The sequence below is a fragment of the Tachypleus tridentatus genome, chromosome 7, assembly GCF_004210375.1.
Source record: "Tachypleus tridentatus isolate NWPU-2018 chromosome 7, ASM421037v1, whole genome shotgun sequence".
Lineage (NCBI taxonomy): Eukaryota > Metazoa > Arthropoda > Merostomata > Xiphosura > Limulidae > Tachypleus > Tachypleus tridentatus.
In genome coordinates this window covers 137,803,509-137,825,072 of record NC_134831.1, presented here as the reverse complement: position 1 = coordinate 137,825,072, position 21,564 = coordinate 137,803,509, and the positions used below count along the sequence as shown (strand labels likewise).

General features: G+C 29.7%; 1 protein-coding gene across 7 annotated transcripts in view; it reads right to left on the bottom strand.

The window, feature by feature from the left end:
• The window catches only part of LOC143256699 (protein king tubby 1-like), an 81,315-nt gene that overhangs the window by 5,683 nt on the left and 54,068 nt on the right, over positions 1-21,564 (bottom strand). For 6 of the 7 annotated variants that reach the window (XM_076514248.1, XM_076514253.1, XM_076514249.1 and 3 more), the window contains 7 exons: positions 16,639-16,847; positions 15,831-16,085; positions 13,928-14,040; positions 11,498-11,612; positions 10,356-10,454; positions 1,009-1,096; positions 386-469 (listed from right to left, as the gene is read on the bottom strand). In XM_076514248.1, coding sequence (XP_076370363.1) covers positions 386-469; positions 1,009-1,096; positions 10,356-10,454; positions 11,498-11,612; positions 13,928-14,040; positions 15,831-16,085; positions 16,639-16,847 — 963 coding nt within the window. Of the gene's footprint in view, positions 1-385; positions 470-1,008; positions 1,097-6,954; positions 7,117-10,355; positions 10,455-11,497; positions 11,613-13,927; positions 14,041-15,830; positions 16,086-16,638; positions 16,848-21,564 lie in introns of those variants that run through there. The other variant, XM_076514255.1, reaches the window with a different exon arrangement.

Here is a 21,564-nt window from a genome sequence, read left to right as displayed (position 1 = left end):
TTTGATCAAAATTTCAGTACTCCTTAATTTTTGTCAGTAGTGCAGGTCTTTTACATTCCACATCAAAATAAATACCATACAAAAACATTATTGTTAATGTTAAGCACAAAAGTATGCAAAACGCTCTGCCTACTACAAGCATTGTAAAGTGACTTTTTGCAGTATAAACCATCAAACGTACCACTGAGCCACAAGGGGCAACATCACTTGTATTTGTTGGTGAAAAGATTTGTATTATATTCTGCCTGTAGGAAAATGATCCATACATAGCTGAAACTAACAGTGGAATATTAGCTGCCTATCCTTCAAACTGTATTGGAATAATAAGTCAACTTATGATCGAAGGACAGTCATTCTTCTATTTCTCAATGTGTGTATAACTTACCATCATTATCATGGACAAGCTGGAAGTTCTTCACAGAAGCTTGGGTCACTCGCCCATGAAAATTCAGAACATATGACTGTGTTTCTGAAAATATAAAGGATAAAAAAAGATACTGAATGTCCAGATTAAAATAAAACCACATAGAGTTCTGCAATCTTTTATCACTGCATGACAGTGTGAAACAAAAAATTAAAATTCTAATGTAAATAGATTTGAAAGTAACACAAAACAAAAAAGTGCATAAAGTTTTCTGTTTGGTTTGTTTTGAGTTTCAACCAAAGCTACATGAGAGCTATCTGCATTAGCTGTCCCAAATTTAGCCAGAAAAATCTAGAAAGAAGTTAGCTAGCCCTCATCACCCACCACTAACTCTTAGACTACTCTTTTACTAACAAAGAGTGGGATTGACTGTCACATTATAATGCCTTTAAACTTTGACTGGTTTAAAATATCACATTAAAGATATACATAGATATAGCCTGAAAACAAGATGAAAAAAATGCAATATACATGTATAATTATGATATATAGAAAGACTGATAAGGAGTCCAATCAAGGATATTTTAATGCGTTTAATGTAAACCTTTAGTTTACTTGAAACCATGTCCAGTTGACTTACTTACCATCATTCCACACAGGAGTCTTGTTATGAAGATCCAATAGGTTCTTCATATTCTGATTTCTCCACCTTTCAATTAAAGTATCTCTATCCTGAAATTTCAAACATAGTGTCAGTAAACAATAATTAGATCCAGAAATTCTTTGCATGCAAAAACAAACCTTTTGGTAAATCCCAAAAAGTAGCAGCAGCACATGTAAGCTAGAAAATAGCCATTAAAAAAATACTTTCTATTTTTGTTAGCTTGTTATGTAATGCACTACTGGTAGGGATGACTTCTGAAAAACATTATGCAAATAATCAGTATGCCAGCAAGGGAAATATTGAACAATGAACATATGCCTGTGATAGTTTTAAGACTCTTTTTATAAACTAACATCATAATTAGTGTTGTAAAATTATATTGTACTAAATTTGATATAAAAAATGTGGTGAAACAATGTTATGCTAAAACTTAGTACTACTTCTAAAACAGAGGTAAGTCTAACACTAAAATCAGGAGTTTGTTCCCATCAGTGGACTCAGCAGATAGCCCAATGTGGCTTTGCTATAACAAACACACACACACACACACACACACACTATTTCCAAAGTCAAGTTATTGCAATTTTCTATTGTTTTAGCTTGCCCCATGAATGGAAAGTTAGGAATTAACATAAAGATTTAATTAACTTAAAAAGTAGTAAACCTGATATGTTATTTCATAACTTCCACGTGAAAGAACCAAAGAAAATCTTTGTATATGATTATTACTTAGTATGTTATTTTTTGTATTAAGTTTTGTTTGTTTTGCAATTCACAAAAAGCTATTCAAGGAAGAATCTGCAATAGTCATCCTTTATTTAGAAGTGATAAACTAGTGGGAATGCAGCTATTCAACATTACCCACCACCAGCTCTTGGGCTACTTTACTGCCAATGAAAAGTGGGATTAACCCTCACATTATAATATCCCCACAGCTAAAGGTACAAGCATGTTCAGTGACAGAGATCTGAACCCATGATCTAAAAACTGCAAGTCAATTGCCCTAACCATCAGGCCATGCCAGGCCCAATTTAATTAGGAAACACAATACTTAAAAATAGCAATGGTGATCAATTTTACCATCTGTAATGGTTTAGCTCTTTGCAATAAAATATGCAAAGTGAAAATATTATTTAGCAATGTATTTGTTTCATAGTTTTAAAGATCTGACCTACAAATGTATGTCTGTGTAAAGCATGGTAGGACTTCTTTCAAAATACAAAAATTAAAAGAAAATAGACAATCTCAAGAGTTTAAAATATAAATGCTATGATAAAATCATTATAGCTGATTTTAAATCTTATTATCATAAATCATTATTACTATGATGATATAAAACATAAGATTAAACCCATTAATTGGTTGATGCAGCAAAATGTTATTGAAATAGAAAAAGATCTTCAACAAATATGAATATTCAATTATTACTGTTTATAACCAAATAAAAAAATAAGTACATAGGTTGTACATAGCTATAGAAGTTCATTTCACTAATCTCATCAATCTATGGAATACACATCATCTCACTAGTAGCATAATGGAAGACCACAAATGTTTAAGAACCAGTTATGAAAAGTAACAAAACTCCACATAATAAAATTCAATCATCAGCTCTGATGTACTGGTAAAATATAAGAATCAGAATTGTCTTAAATCAATAAGGAATATTACACTGTTAGCAAATTAATGTTTACTTAGTTTTTCACTTTATTAAAATATATATCTAAGTTCAGTATTATACATTAGAAACTCTTAGCACAGTTAAAGGTCTTTATCTAGCAGAGCCCACAAATCATTTACAGTCAAATTAGTATCTTTATTGCAATGCTACTTCTATAAATACAAGACACTAAAATGTTTAAGTCTACTTGTATATAGGCCATGCAGTATAAAATCTTAACTAATACCAGGCCTAAATTTGGTAAAGAGGTAAATTAACAGTGTAACTTGAGTATATGTTTTTTACTTAAGTTTAGTTAGGACTAAACTTTATTTAATACTATCAATAAATAAACTTATAATGTTATTCTACAACCTTCCAAATGTTTTTCAAAACCAAGATTTGATGCTGTTGCACAAAATGGCAAGTAAAACAGCTGCCTTTCACTGTTATTCCTTCATTCACAGAGCAGTTGTAGTGACTTCAACAGCTCCCTGCTACAGACAGGTTGGTTGTTGTCAAGTACATGATGCACCTATACTGTTTTTCTTGGGTAACATTTTTTTTTTACCATACATACTTCTATTGCATACTGGCAAGCAGAATTATAGTATGATGTAAAAAAAATAAAGAAATAAAACATTTTAACTATACACTACAACAGTATTATGACTAACACCAACAATATTTTAACTATACATTACAACAGTATTACGACTAACACTGACAACATTTTAACTATACACTACAACAGTATTACGACTAACACTGACAACATTTTAACTATACATTACAACAGTATTATGACTAACACTGACAACATTTTAAAAATACATTACAACAGTATTACGACTAACACTGACAACATTTTAAAAATACATTACAACAGTATTACGACTAACACTGACAACATTTTAACTATACATTACAACAGTATTACACTAACACTGACAACATTTTAACTATACATTACAACAGTATTACGACTCACACTGACAACATTTTAACTATACATTACAACAGTATTACGACTCACACTGACAACATTTTAACTATACATTACAACAGTATTACGACTCACACTGACAACATTTTAACTATACATTACAACAGTATTATGACTAACACTGACAACATTTTAAAAATACATTACAACAGTATTACGACTAACACCAACAACATTTTAACTATACATTACAACAGTATTACGACTAACACTGACAACATTTTAACTATACATTACAACAGTATTACGACTCACACTGACAACATTTTAACTATACATTACAATAGTATTACGACTCACACTGACAACATTTTAACTATACATTACAACAGTATTATGACTCACACTGACAACATTTTAACTATACATTACAACAGTATTATGACTCACACTGACAACATTTTAACTATACATTACAACAGTATTATGACTCACATTGACAACATTTTAACTATACATTACAACAGTATTACGACTCACACTGACAACATTTTAACTATACATTACAACAGTAATACGACTCACACTGACAACATTTTAACTATACATTACAACAGTATTACAACTAACACCAACATTTTAACTATACAACAACATTACGACTAACACTAACAACTATAAAGTTGCTAGTCTTCCCTCCTACTTACACAGTTATTACATCATAACTATCCACCTTCTTATGATTAATATAAACAAGTCATCCAATGGAAAATATATATAAAACCAATAATTAGCGAGTAAGAGTAGCTATCCAAATATATCCTTCTTATGTCTGTACTTATAAAGTTAATAATGTATTGTTTTATTTGTTGAGTACATTTACTGTTAATATTTTTCCACATAAACTAATAGTATCTTACAGGATTTGGCCACCTTAGATTTATTTTAATTGAATGAATAGAAATGAACTAAAGGCTTATATATTTAAATAACAGTCACTTGGTATAAACAGACATAACTTTTATCTTTCCTTGTTTCATAATATAGAAAAGCTAATTGCTTAGTCAGTGCTTTCTCTTGAAACACATCTTAAAAGTACTATCAACAAACAAAAAAGACATTTGTATAATAGTTATTAAATATTTCACTCTACTGATCATCCCTTCTTATGTTATGTATTGATGCACAATGAAAATGCAACAGAGAGTTTCACATCAATATCTGAAAAGTAACAAATAAAATTTGTTTGGCAATTATTTTAGTTGCAGCATAATGAATCATAGAACTGCTTTGAGTTTTTCAAGTATAAACTCTCAGCTCATAGCTCAGTAACCTCTTGCCAAGCAAAAACTATAAATTGAAAAAATTTAAAGCCAGTCCTTATCACACATATATCTATCAAGCTTTCTTTACAACTCACGTAAATTAACTGTTTCTACAACATCCAAAGACAACCCATTCCATAGACCAACCACCTTATTTGAAAAATAAAATTGTCTTAGCTAAAGACATTTTCCACCTTAACCATATAGATATCTATATTTGTGTCCTCTAGTTCTATCATTCTCACTGCTAAGTATGAAAAATGTTGATGCATCAACATTATCAATTCCTTTTACAATCTTAAACATTTCCATAAGATCCCCTCTAACTCTTCTTTTTTCAAGAGAAAACAATTGTAAGGATATTAATTTCCCCTCATATGACAACCCTTCCCTCCAAGGTACCATTTTAGAAATCCTGCTGTGAAACATTTCCAACAATTCAATGTATTTCCTAAGGTAAGGAGTCCAAGACTGAACACAATACTACAAATGTAGCCTAACCAGTGACCTACACAATGAAATTATAATATATTCAGACTTGTATTCAATATTTCTGTATATGCATCTTAAAATCCTATTTGCCCTACCATTAGCAACAGCACATTGCTTGAGGGCTTAAGAAACAGATAAACCATTATATCAAAATTAGTTTCTTTCATGACACTCTTAAGGTTATTCCCATCAAAGTTATATTTATAATTTAAATTATTATAACCCACATGCAATATCTTGGATTTATTATAATTAAAACCAATCTGCCATTTCATGATGATGAGAAAACCCACTTGTAGAGAAAACTATATATTTAAAAATGGCTGATGATGACCAAAAAAAGTTAAAATGTTGTTCGCTCCTTTACTAGTGCTTTCTCTATCCATACCAGCCATTTTTAAATACATAACAATCTGTCATTTATTTGTCCAACACACTAAAATGATCTTAATCATTTTGTAAAGTAACAGTGTCCTCTTCACAGCCAGCAACACCCAAGATCTTGATGTTATCAGCAAATTTAGGTAATTTATTGATCATTCCTTCATTTGTGTCATTGATATAAATAAAAAAGGGAAACTGTCTTAAGACTGAGCCTTGAAGTACACCAATTAGAACATTAATCCAGTTATACTAACCCTCTGCTTTCTTCCATCAAGCCACTCTTCTATCTAATTAATTATCTTCCACACCTATAGAGATAAGTTTTTTTACAAGCCTTTTATGTGACACTTTTTCAAATGCTTTCTGAAAATCCACACATTTACTCTTGTCTACATATGCAGTAACGTCTTCAAAGTGTATCAAAAAATTTGTAAGGTAAGATTTTCCCTTAGTGAAACCATGTTTGTTATTCTTTAAATTATAAACTTTGTTAAATTACTTTGCAAAGTATCTTTTATCAGACTTTCCAGAAGTCTTCTCACAAACTATGCAAGATTAACAGGCATATAATTACTGGGACTATGTCTATTAACTCCCTTGAATATAGGAGTGACGTTAGCTAATTTCCAATCTGTTAGTACTTGTCCACTATTCAAGGACTTATGAAAAAGTTTGGCAAGTGGCTCATATATCCAATCCTTAACCTCCTTTAAAACCCTCAGGGAAATATTATCTGGCCCAGGAGTCTTATAATTCTTTAAACTTCCCAAATTTATTTTAACGAGCTCATCTATCTATCAATTGCTCAAGATGAGGAATACTGCTTAAGTCTTAATTAGTAAAAACTAAAGAAAAAGCAGAATTTAATAAACTAGCCATTTCATAATCATCAGATACAAGTCTTCCTTTATCATGTTTCAAACAACAAAATCCTAACATGCACAGTATCCAATTTATTTTAGACATAAACTTTATAAAAATCCAAGGTTCACTGTTACAGTGTGAACTTCCTAATGCCTAGATTTACTGAGACATAAATAAGTGTTCTCAAACCACAACAAACAGTTTTAGAGTATATTGATGATTTGGCTCTAGCTAGTGTTAGGTATAGAACATCACAGACAGAATACAAACTTACCTTAAAAACATCTTGATATAAATTAACAAAGTTTTAGAGGTTATGCAAAGTAAATATGAAATCTTTAAACTGAAAAGAAGCACTTTTTTAGCAATAAAAATCTCCTTGCACTCAAGCCTGTCAGAGTCTGAATCAGACTGAATCTGTAGATTAAAAAAAATGTTTTATTAAATTATTTTGTGACTAATATTACTTTTTCTTATTCACAACACAACTAATGTTCACTAAAAAGTAAAAAGCTCACCAAATTTTTTGAAGATACACTAAATGTATTTGTAATCAAGGTAAACATTTTTATGTATGGTTTTACAGGAACAGGGTATGAAACATCCTTATTATCTCAACAGAGTTAAAACATATTTGATTTTTTATCAGATTTACACTGAAAAAAGTACAGAGCAGAAGATAGAGTAACTTTAACATCTGTCTATTTTTATACCAGCTTTATACTAACCTAATTAACACAGAAAGTATAGTAGTTTTAACATGTTTCTATATCGCATTTACCCCAAAAAAAGAAGAATCACAAGGTATGATGGTTTTACCATATCTCTGTTTTTATACCAGATTTAAACTGAATAATAAAAAAGCAGAATATATGGCAACTTTAACAAATGTCCATTTCTATAAAAATTTTATACTGCCATAGTATAATACAGAAAGCATTATGCCTTTAACATATATCTGTTTTTATATCAGCTTTATAGTGACATAATATAATGCAGAACTTATAGTTATTTTAACATATGTATTTTTACATCAGATTTATAATGAAAAAGAACAAAGCAGAAGATACCAAAATACAACATGAGTGTTTTCATACTCGTTTTATACTGACATACTATAACACAGAAGGTACGATGGCTGCAACATGTCTCTTTTTATACTATCTTTATACTGATGTAGTATAACACAGAAGATATGATGGCTTCAGCAAATGTCTGTTTTTATACCAATTTTATGCTGACATAGTATAACACAGAAGGCATGATGGCTTTAACATATATCTGTTTTTACACCAACGTTATACTGATATAGTATAATAGTATAACACCAAAAGTATAATATTTTTAACACTTAACTGTTTTTACACTAGTTTCACACTGGTGAATCAAAAGGTACAATTAAGTTATGACACTCCTATTATATGTTTCTTTATACAATATTTTTGTGTTTACTTGTAACATGGCAGAAATATTTTTGTTTCCCCATCCAATAACACAGAATGGATGTAAAGGGATGTGGTACTGATATATACATAATGTCTTTATATAAAAATGTGAAACAACATTACACAATTTTAAAGCGTATGTCTTCACTGGATTTAAACCTGTTTTAACTACTTCACTTGTTACTTAGTTTTTGTTTTCTCTTACTATGTTTGTATAATCAAATTATTTATTTCTTATGTATGTATTTTTATTGTAATTGCAAATATTGTTTGTTTGTTTTGTAACCCTGGATTACTCGTGATGTCATTTTGACGATTCCAAAATACCTATCAAATTAAATCCTTCCTGTTATTACTTTCATGCTTTGTTTCATCATTAAGCTAATTTTCCAAATAAATGAGCCAATTCTCATATAAAGTAATCATAACCCATTTAGAGCACATTTAAAAACACACAAAGCAAAATAATTTGTTTATTTTCATCTGGCTGTAATCTCTCATGAAAAACATTCACCTTTAAAGCCTAACTTCAATTCTATTTATTAGCTAACATTGAGCTCAGAGTTTCTCATAATTATAGCTTATAACAGTTTCTAACTTTGAAACCATGGCTACAAGAAACAAGATGAAAATAAGGGGGAAAATATTAAAGCAGACTGATGAACATTTAAATATTAATTATAATGAAATATGAAATGAAAATTGAATGTCTAGGATTGAAATATAAATTATGTTAAAAGTTTCTCAGTGGAATAGAAAGTAAGGCTAACACATGAACATTAAAAAATTTAAAAGCTGAAATTCAAATAGTGTTACATAGGGATAAAATATTTTAATTGATTTATCAAAAGTACATTCAGATTAATGGAAGTAAAATTTAACTATAATTATTTCATCTATACTTTAAAGTTTTAAATCCTGTATTAGCCACTAGCACTAGAATGTATGTAGGATAAATAATTTTTATATCATAATTCAAAATTATGTTCAGAGATATGGAAAAATGATTTTGTTTAGAAATGTTTCATCTATTATTATCTCATATTCTTAACTACTGTTTTAGGTACTAGCACAGGACTGTATTAGATAAGCATGTGCTTTCCATATCCGTGTGCATGTACTTATCCACAGTACAATGAATTATAATCAGATTGCATAACATAAATAAACTAGATAAAAACTTAAAAGTATACTGTATTACATATAATTCAGATTGTGCTGAATGACTAGGTCACTACCTAATTTATTAGGTACTAAAACATCTTCATGCTTTTATCCAATGTATTAGGTGTATATATTAGGTTGAGGAATAATTTGTGAGCGTTTTTAAATAATTTCATTCAAGCATTACATGCAAGACTATACAATACTTCAATGCATGAACACATTACACCCAAAACATTTATTATGATACTTTATTTCATGTAATACCTAGGTATATAGTATGCATTGTTTTAAACGAAATTGCAAGAAATTAAATGCGAAAAGCAGATGGTGTCGAAAATGCTCGATTTTGTCCACTTGACATTCCATTTAATGAGCTGAAAATGAAAGCAAAAATTAAAGACATATGAAAATCAAACACACCATCTATTAGAGCAAAAAATTATCTACCAAATGACATGAAATATTTTGAGAAAGCGTTTCATTTATGAATATACTTCGTTAACTTGAAAAAACGCTCACGAATTATTCCTTAACCCAATACAAACCTGGATATTATATATCTATGCTCTTACACGTTACAATATGCATATGCCTTTTTAGTATGTTAGGTAAAACAAAGTTGATATAAGATTGGGCATTCATGTTCTTATGTGCTGTAAACAGATTATATGTTACACACAGATGTTCTTATATTATGACTGTATTGATGTTATAAGTATGCTCTATTTTATGTACTTGTCTTTATCTTATAAACTTTACAAAAGGTAATTACAAAAGTCTTTGTTAAATCTAATAGTAACCATGTAGTTAACCAAGAAATAATAATTTTATATAGACATACTGATGTCTATACGGTGTATTAAAGTTTTCACTGATGATATATCATTTTCTGTGTTGATCTTTAGAGAATAAATTTCCTTGTTAAATGCCAATTAATTCTGTTTGCTCCTAGATAAAGATACAATTATGAACTTATTGACACTCTGAGGTTAAACACACTTAGACTGTACGTAAAAAAAGGGTAAATAAAAAAGGTTCACTTACAGAAACTGGCTTGACATCAACCCTCTTGTTGTCAAGTGTCATTGCTGGAATGATAACAGTCATCTTCCTTGGGCCCTTAAACCCAAGAACATTCGTTTCCTGCAGACATCAAAATCCATCAGTATTTTATATCTGTGGTCATTCAGAGCAAAGAAGTAAAACTTACCAAGCAATCATATTTATTACATATAGACGTGTTTGTGTCATGAAGTAAAGCAAATCATATTTATTACATATAGACATGTTTGTGTCATGAAGTAAAGCAAATCATATTTATTACATATAGACGTGTTTGTGTCATGAAGTAAAGCAAATCATAGTTATTACATATAGGCGTGTTTGTGTCATGAAGTAAAGCAAATCATAGTTATTACATATAGACGTGTTTGTGTCATGAAGTAAAGCAAATCATAGTTATTACATATAGACGTGTTTGTGTCATGAAGTAAAACAAATCATATTTATTACATATAGACGTGTTTGTGTCATGAAGTAAAACAAATCATATTTATTACATATAGACGTGTTTGTGTCATGAAGTAAAACAAATCATATTTATTACATATAGACGTGTTTGTGTCATGAAGTAAAGCAAATCATATTTATTACATATAGACGTGTTTGTGTCATGAAGTAAAGCAAATCATATTTATTACATATAGACGTGTTTGTGTCATGAAGTAAAGCAAGTCCATTAATTTTTAACATGATATTTCTCAAACTAATGTAATATTTGTGAACTTAATGTTTATATTCACATTTTGGCACTATGGTTCACCTATATTCAACTAGTTTTGTGGAATTATTAAATAACAGAAAAATAGATTTTTCACACTTTCTGAATGCCAAAGCATATTGTTTTATTAATTAAAAAAAATTAAACAATTATACAAATTATTTCTCACAAACAAAAATGTAATTCATTCATTTTGTAAAATTACAAAATATACTCTCTAAATAAGTACCAGAATATTAAAAAATAACAGAAGAAGAACTTACCAATCTTTCAAAACTCATATTTACACCTTACTAAATTTTAAAGAGCTTTCCAATAAATGAAAAAAACATTCTCACTTGAATTACTCACAAATGCTTAATTACACATAAATATATACTAGATCATATGTTTAAACACTGCTTACATAAACAATGGCAGCAATTTCACTTCTTATGTTTGTTTTGTCACCAAAAATACTTCCTCTATGTGGGTTGTCACCTCCATCAAAAAGAGTAAACAAAGTGCCCAAAAGGTTGGACCTATTCCCCCCCAAAAAAAAATTAAAGTAGTAATAATGATATATAAAAGCAGTACAATCTATCACTGGTACACAAAGCATCTAATGTTTAGAAAATTATTCTTTTAACTTCTCCATGTTTTTCAATATATAAAGATACAATTCTTTTATTAGAAGTATTAACCCTAGCATTATAGATGATGTCCATCTATTTAAAGCTTGTTTTAATTGCACTTAAGTTATTATTTTGTCTTCATGCATTTTCTTTCTCTCCAAAGGCTTAATAAAATCAACAGTACATTTTAGTGCAACGTACATAATGAACTATCTATACTCTATTCACCATGGGAAATCAAATCCCAGATTTTAGCATTCTAAGTCTGTAAGTCCACCACTAGCCCACTGATAGATCACAAGTTTGACTGTTACATTGAGAAAGTGGGTTATAATATTTTTAAATCAACTATATTTGTAATTATATCATAAACATTAAAAAATGTAGTTTCATATGCAGTAAATCAAAAAGAAGTAAATTCAATTTTAAATAAGATTCCAAACATTACAGTTTAAACTAGAGCTATGACTGGCTTCATGGTTTGTGGTTTATTATATGGTGTTATTGACTCAAAGTTTCATCTGAAAAAATGCACTGTTTCTTTTCATAATCCTGCTTCATTGTGTAACTTACTTGTTTTATGCTAAAAAGTTAAATTTTAACCAATTAAAAACCTCTAGTTCTGATCAATTATAAAGCAATTCTCATTATTACTTCCTCATCATGTCAAAGAAAATATTGTAATTAATACCTACCACTTTTTTAATTGTATCAGAATGTTTGTAAGTAATAAATTATCCATACGATTTTGCTTATTTAAAGCACAACACAACATAATAATTAAACCTTTAATAAAACCTCTTTATTCAAGAAAAAAATATCGTACACTACCACAGCTTGTTCATAATAAGTGAATTGAGAAACAGATTCCATATCAAATAAAACATTCCACATTATTAGACATCAGAAATTTATTTTCAGTCAGGACTAGTGTACACTTATGAATCCCTTCCATCTCAGGTTGTTTTTTTTAATGAGCTCAAAAAGGGCAGGTCTCTTATTTTGCTTTTTGATAGCTTATTGTATTCAGGCAAATAATTAAAAATACAACGAGAAATGAGTTTGCCTGATTTAATATGGGTAATACTTGGAAATGTGGAGTTATCTCAAGAAAGTGACAGAAGACATTAATGTAGTGTCACATCCTCTTGGGGATTTATGTAACAGTTTATAAATGCATGATTATACTCTTTTATATCTAGAAAATAATAAAGCTCCAATCTTTCTGACTAGAGTTCTATAGTTACCCAGCATCCTTGTGAGTAAGTAGTCATGAACATAAAGTAAAGGTCAAAGAGCCATTCCACAAAGCTTATTGATCACTTAATCATATTTTGGTTAACTGACTGGTCATCAGTGGTAGTTTGAAGGATAAGGAAAATAAGCAATGTTCCATGTTACGTGTCACTCATATTTTATCCAAACTAAAGAAATTTATTATATTAGTAATGAGTAAAAGACTACATCATGTTGCTTACACTGCACTACAACATAAGGCCTACTTTCTTTGTTTTATTCACTCTTCCAAGCAACACTGATGAGCAATAAATTCAGTAAAATGGGTCTGCTATAGTGGAAGTGGCAAATCGAGAATGGATTAGCACCTCTACTTCAATATTTTAAATTAAAATTTGCATATTGGTGATTTTGAGAAATTAAAAATTAAATAAATAACCAGTTATTCTACTGAACAATAATAAATAATCAATTGTCATGATATAATGTCATCAAAATACAAAAGTATATGAAGTTGTTTGTATTTAATTATTGTAATAACATACACATGCTTTAAATAGAATAATCTTGTCCATTTCCATATACTTTCAATTTATTTATAATTCTTGGATTAAATCCATTTATTGCACAGATCATATTATTCTGAAATCTTATATAAGGCTGAAACAATTAGCAAGCATCTTGTTTGCCTCAAGGCAGCTGTAATAGCAAAATGCTTATATAAAACCAATCATGTTTACTAGATTAGTTTTTTTATTTCTACCTTTAACAATGACTAGAATTTTCTATTTTGTACAACAATCTTTAAACTTGCATATAAATAGTTTATTTATTTTACATAGAGTTTGAGTCTCTCATTTGCTGTGTTCATTTTATTTTTATATAAAAGAAGTCATTATAATTATTTTATTATTATAACACTTAGTACAAATCTGTTGGTTCTAGTTTTTAACTGTAAAATTAACACATTTACATATGAAAATTACCTCAGTTTGCCTACAAAAAAATCACCTCCACGGGACAGGTCAGTCGGGTCTGTAGATAGTAAGTAATTAGATGTTTTACTCTTTTTCCTCTTCCGTGCCGCAAGCAAAAACATCTGTTCAAACACAATATGAATGAAAGTAGTGCACATTTCATGTTAAAACTGGCAGTGAATAAATAAATAATTAAGGTTAACCTTAAAATGTGTTAACATACTCAGTGTTTTTGTGCATATATGCAATCAATTAAAGAACAAACTTTAGTAATGGGGATCTAAAATGTTTAGCAGATTGTCTTATAACCTTTACCACTTTTCCTGCCACAGTAAGGGAAGTGGGTATCTAATTCTATGATAAAGACAAAAGATAACATGAGTTTATGTTTTATGAAACATCCTCATACTTATGAATTCATTAACAGTATAGTTACTATTAGTGCACAGAGGTTTCTTCATTAATAAATGGAAGTAACAGAATATTTTGTAAAAATTTCAAATAATTTATAATTAAAAGTTACTACAGATTATCAAATGTGATATAAATGGAATTCAGTAGCTGCTAACCCTTAAGTAATAATAGCTTTCTTTAATTACTTTTGTTGAAATGGAATCATTAGATCACAATATCTAATTTTATTTTCTCCAACAGCACGATTACTTTCTATATCATAAGACATTGCTATTTTACTTATGAAATTATAAAAACAAATATTATTAGAAGCATTATGGAAAACAGAACTTTAAAAGTTAAGAATGTTGGGTGGAATAGCTTTTACTATTCACTAAATTATCCATTTAAAAACAGCTTCTGATTTTGATCAGTAAAACATTAAAAAAATGTTTCTAATATTTTAATGTTTTCAAAACATGTATTAGGCAAGCAGTAGCACTGTATATGTAGGGATGGTGCAAATTGTGCATCAAAAAATTATTTTAAGTATCTCCTCAATAGATCATCTCAACTCTACAATACTATACAGTATTTCCTTTTATAACAATATCTGTGTAACGACTGAGTCACAATGTCTGCAAATGATATCTGTGTAACGACTGAGTCACAATGTCTGCAAATGATATCTGTGTAACGACTGAGTCACAATGTCTGCAAATGATATCTGTGTAACGACTGAGTCACAATGTCTGCAAATGATATCTGTGTAACGACTGAGTCACAATGTCTGTAAATGATATCTGTGTAATGACTGAGTCACAATGTCTGTAAATGATATCTGTGTAATGACTGAGTCACAATGTCTGTAAATGTCATAGTAAAGAGTTTGAATTTCTTCTTCTTCTTTCTTAGTACATGACAACTCAAAAACCAAAACAATGATATCAACCAATTTCACTGAAGTGACATGGTTCCAAATGGAGTACTTGCTTTAATAAGTATTTTTAATAACTAGCAGTAATTTAGAAAATCATAATTATAGCACAGACTATGTTACCATTACCCATTGAAATTAGCTTTTTTACAAAAATTCCATGTTCCTTTAAAAAGTTTATGTACAGGTACAAACAGGGATTACAAGCTAATAATAGACAAATAATAAATATTACAGTTGAAACCTCATTGTATTCATAACTTTGTTATAAATTCAACCTTTCTCAGTCTTACTGAAACACTGTATTAAAAAACAAGCAAGCACATAAAAAAATTTAAAAAAAAACTAAATGTGGAAATAGTTAATATCAATCCTTCAAAAACAATTGTAAACAAAACAGTACAGATGGTATTTGCATCATACCTAAAATTGTAAATGTCATCCCTACTATCTTGCTTGCATTGTTTTTGTAGAATTGATATTAGCCATCTTTGTATCTATTTTCTTTTTAGAAACATTTTTTTCTTTACTTGTATCTTTTAAACTGACACTTTAAAGGAAAGTTAACAATTCATCAATAACCTTCTTTCCATCATCTCTCTCTAAATGTAGATAGTATGTTGGAAACAAGCCTCGGTCCATTCCTTTCTTATCTCTGGTAATGCGACATCGGACAGTCAGGCCTTTAGGACAAGGCTCACAAATAAATGCAGGAAGATTCTCCAATAAGTCTTCCAATATACCAAGGCTTAAACTTGGTTCATCTTTTTCTTTACTATGTTGGACATTACTGTCTGATGTAGTAGTACTTGTCATTAACATTGATGAGTCTTGCACCTGAAGGGTAATAATGATTATATTTATAGTTATGTAAATATTAAAAGTATTCTCTTGTAGTTGTTCAATAGATAAGAAACATGATCTCGCTTCAATGACTAGTAATTTGTTTATCAATCTTAATGAATTTTATATATACCTCTGATGGTTAGCACACAAAACCATGCCAGATGACTTATCCATGAACATAGGTAAATAGACCATGCTGGTTGCTGCTTTGCCCTATACCATTTGAAATATATTCAAAATCATAGAGCACTATGAAATGAAATGCAACATACGATTTGATTACCAAAAAAAAACAAAAAAAAAACAGATTGCATGTGTTATTAGCTCATAAGCCTAAACATCTTTGTGTACAAACTATACTATACCACCTTCTTATTTCTAAAGTATCAGAAACCTATGTACAATTCTTATGTAAACAGGCAGTTAGAACAATGTATTTTATTTCTCTTGTTTCAAAAATACTAAATATTTTTATAATAACAATTAATATTTACTTTATAAAAATGTCAATATTTATGTGACTATGATAATTTTTAACACAAACCTCCACTTCAGAAGGAGTAATCTCAGAAGCATGATCATTTACAACAGATTCCTGGCTGTCACTTGGAGGTAAAAAAGTAACATATTGCAAATTACTGGTTGAAAGAGTCGCTGCAGTTGAAGTAGTTTGTATGTTAGGAATACTTTCTTCATCTTCATCAAAATCCACTTGAGATGGTAAGTTCAACATTTCCAATTTCTGCTTTAACCCTACAACATATAAATCAAGTTTGGAATCTTAAAATCATGACTATACTATTTTTTAAAAAAGATAACTTATAATAAGACTTAATCCATGAGTAGGTACATAGTTTATTCCATATAATGTTTCAAAATCAATGACTATTTTAACACTGAGATCAGCCTGATTCCTGTGCATTCACAACCAACAGAAAACAATGTTTAACATCATTATGAGAAAGATCACGTTTAAAAAATGTACCATTTCTTAACAAAAAAAGTATTTTCCTTATGCTATTTATCCCCTTAAAGTTATCTAAAATTATCAAGAGCAGAAGATTCCACCATCTATACCAAAAATAAAAGGATGAATGTCTATACTTTAGAACCCCTTTTTCTACTACTGTTGGTATTCTTTGCAATATCTCTAGTTATAGATTAATTCTCTGCAGTGCCAGACTCACTTCAAGATATGTTTACAAAGTAAATGTTATCTTCCACTCCTCTTTATGAACTTCCAAAATTCTTTCATTTATACACATACAGTGACTTTGAAGGACTTGAATACTCACAAGCCAAAGAGGTTTATGAGAGATTTCTACAAATTATAGAACATGAATTCATGTTTTTACTTAAATCATGCAGAAGAACTGTTACGTTGATTTAAGTACATTACTAGATATTTTAAGATACAGTATAAAGGTGGTATTTTCTCTTTGTACAGCCTGTTATTAAGTACAGTTCATCTTGGCATATTTTTAAATGTTTTTGGATCATAACCTAAGACCGACAAGATATGGGAAAAAATACTGTGACATTCTCTATATCATTTCTGAAATGTTAAACCACCATTACTAGGATAGTAATAATTTTTTTGACTTTTGCAGACTCTTAATTATGTAAGCACATCCTTCATCCAATGCCACAATATGTTTTCATTTGTTACATGTTAAACACTGCTTGTACAACTGTCAACAGTTTATCTTCTTTGCAAGATGCTTATGAACAAAACACTATACAACACAAATTTTGTTCCTAGATAGTATGTGTTATATTTTAATTGCTTATGTTGTAAAAGTACAGAAAATGACCATTATTCCCTTCAAACTTTGCTTTTGTGACCTGGATGATGAAATTTAGAAATTAACCTATTTTCTATGTAAAAATGGACAAATTTGCACATTTTCATTTACATAAGGTCTGAATAAAACAACATATGAATCAAGATTTACATGTATTTATACTAAAGTTATAAATGTTTAGAAGTGAGTAGTTTTTTTGAGATTTGCAACTAATGTAAATCACTTTCACATATCAGCCCCAAAATATAGTCTCCCATCATGTTTTCGTTATACGCTCCCAGGTAACAAAAGCAAATTTTGAAGAGAAAAATAGGACTTTTTCATTTACTTTAGGGAAATTTGGAAATAACACTTTCTGCCCAGGAACAAGAAAAAGTAAAAATTTTGTTACATAGTGTAATTGATGTTGTCATTTCTGCAGACTTCAATCTATATGAATTACTTTGTATACAGTTTTAAGAGAGGTTCTTACTTTAGCTGCAGTAAATTGCTCTGTTGTTTGGTTACACAGAGTGACAACTAAACTGTTTATTTACATTTAGTTATGGAATAATTTGTTTTTCTTTTTCATTGATAGAGCAAGGGAAGACAAGATTTGAGCAAAGAGATAGAACCTCTCATACAGTGTGAAAAGATGAATATACTACCTTTATAACTGCCTACTCCATATCCCTGAGATGAAGTGGACAAGACTGGGCCCGACTGCAATAGAAATTAACAAGAACCCCTAAGTGAATAAGATATTGTGTGGAAGTTAGAAGGGACTTCTTCAAATTTATAAAAAAGCAGCTTCTTGAAGAAGTAAACAGGTATGAGAAACTATTGGGCCTGGGAAGATATACTCAGAAGCCAGTCATCCAAATAATAATGAGCCCAGCAAGTGAAGACGATGAGATAAAGAGGAAACAACTCGACACAATACATAAGGAGTTGAAGCCAGACCAAATGGCGGTGATGGAACTGAAAAACAACACTCATGGATAAGCTGAAAAAAACAGTATAACCCTATAATTATGGGAGTATTAAAATAAGCCTCTGCCACATCAATCTTGGTCATCCAGAGTCCCAGGGAAAAGAAACTTCCAAAGGGAAAAGTAGACCTTCATAGTAAACCAGGGTGTCTCCATAAAGGTATTCAGCTAGAACAGATCAATGATGCATCTCCAATCTTTTGCAGGATAACAAATAAGTAAGACTAAAATCCCAGTTTAATAAGGTATAGAAATGGCAAGGTTGGCAAACTCTCCTGATTGTCAGCATTCAGTGACTGATCAAAGAAAGATTGGGGTCAGAAAAAAAAAAAAAAAAAGAGTCCAAATTATCTTCATTCTGAATAAATTCTTCCTCAGAAACTTGTTCAGGAGGAAAGATAGATCAAGCAAAAGTATATCCAACTCTTTGCAAGTTTAGGCTCAAGCTTCCTTGGTAAATATTGTCAACTTTCTCTGTTAAAAACGAGTGACATTACTATCCTCGATATTGGCTCGAATTTCATCATCTGCCACTGTAAAAATTGAATTCATACTTCAAATTAAAATTAAGATTATGGAATAATTCTTCAAAAAACAAAAAAAATTCTAAACATTTGAGGTTGAAACTGGTGAAGGTAAGAAATGCAATCACAATGAAAAACAAGCACATGGAGCAAAGCAAACATGTCTACATATTGTAATGCCAATCGAGAAAGTGAGGATTGTGCTAAAATAATAGCAAAAGCTACCTGTGCAAGTATAGGTAGTACAGTATGATTATATTGATGGAAGGTAGTCACATGTTCTGAAAGGGCATATAAATAAAGGAGAATAGTAGACTGGCATGCTAGTAACAAAAATGTTTTTAGCAATGCTTAGATGACAAATCAAGGTTGAGATAGCTTTGGATGAGAGAACATAGTACTGTAACAGAAAAAGCATTTAGCATTGTTATGCCTTCTACAACTGTATATCTGATAACATTCTTAAATAACTAAAATTTCCTTAGAGGTCAAAGAAAGAACTTTTCACCTGTCATTTTTTTACCTCACATAAAGATATTTTACATTCTGAAATAATGAATTTGATCAACTAGTGATTCTTTTGTCTTTTTGAGTACCATGCAACCTGATTTGTAAAAAAAAGCCAATAAACAAAAGAAATTTTGGAGTTGTGGCTTGAACTTAGGAGCTCTGGTTAACAGATTGTAGAAGTGAGCTATTCAAAATTACACTTTATCTTTGGTCACAAATAAGGCTTTTTTTACTATGAATATGGTCAGCATATCACATTATAGTGTTGTGGTAAAGCAGTTTTTAGGATATTTTCTCACCACCTAACCAAATCATTTACTTATTATTATTTTAAGGTATCACTAAAAGCCTAGTGATTTGCAACCACAAAGAGCTTTTAACTAAGTGGTGATACCATCTTCTAAATGTATGAACATTCATAAACTGCATTTCAACATATAAAAAAGAGCATTATCATGTTTGTAGTTATATAAGCAATGTTTGTCACTTTCTGTAAATGTACATTTTTCATATGTAACACATACATGGTCTTCTAGCATAGCAACATATTAGTGAGACTTACTACCTAGACAGAGATGTCGGCATTTGAAAGTTTTATTTCAGGTGACTAAAATTCAACTTATCACAAGATCTATAAATTGCAATTACAGATCTGTTTGAATAACATAATGAACATTTTTGAAAAGACATCCTATTTATGCCAAAAATACATTATGGATCTTAAAAAAAGAAAAACACCCAAAAATTTTAAATTTCAACAGAAATATTGTTTGACTTCTAGCCCAATATATGCTCTGTTAATCTTAATAACTACAACCTGCTATTTGGCACAGTCATATGTGTTCAAATTTGCGATACTAGATCAATACTCATGGCAGACATGATGCAAATAGCCCATTGTGCATCTTTATGCTTAACAACAAATGAACTAACTAATTACACTGTAAGATACTTCATAACAATCTAATACATTTAACAAGTAAACTAATCAAAACCATTTAAAACCCTTATTGTTAGATCCAGATTGGGTTCAAAGTACTCATGCCATGACCTATTTGAGAATGCCATTCAACATGGTAAATACTTAATACCAAATACAATATACAGAAATAAAAAAAAAAAATTGTAAATATGCATTTCAGAAATTCTATGAGTTATGAATATACAACATGCACTTTGAATGATGTTTGAACATTTTGACTTATAAGATTCTGAGAAAGACATCAATTTACAAACCTATCTTGAATACCAATACTTTTGCAACACATGGTATTTTGTGCACAACACTTAAAACATTTCATGTAAATACATGAAGTAAATTTAGAATTATAATTAATATTTCTTCTCCATTATGAAGTCGGTTCATTTACAACTCCTTGTACATTTGGTTCAATGTGACATTTAAAGTAAATGCCACTAATTTATCTTATTCTAATATATATTATGTTATTCTTCAAAAGCTATTTATGACAGCCATGGAATAGCTGGAGAGTGTTCAAAATGACGAAATTTAATTTTTTACCCACTCATTCCAATTTATTTAGGTTTATAAAGTTTTTCGCTAGATGTCACTAATCCTTTATTAACCTCGGTAATATCTGTATAGACTTACAGCACTCCGGAAACAGGCTGAAAAACTACGGAGGGTTTATTTTATTTA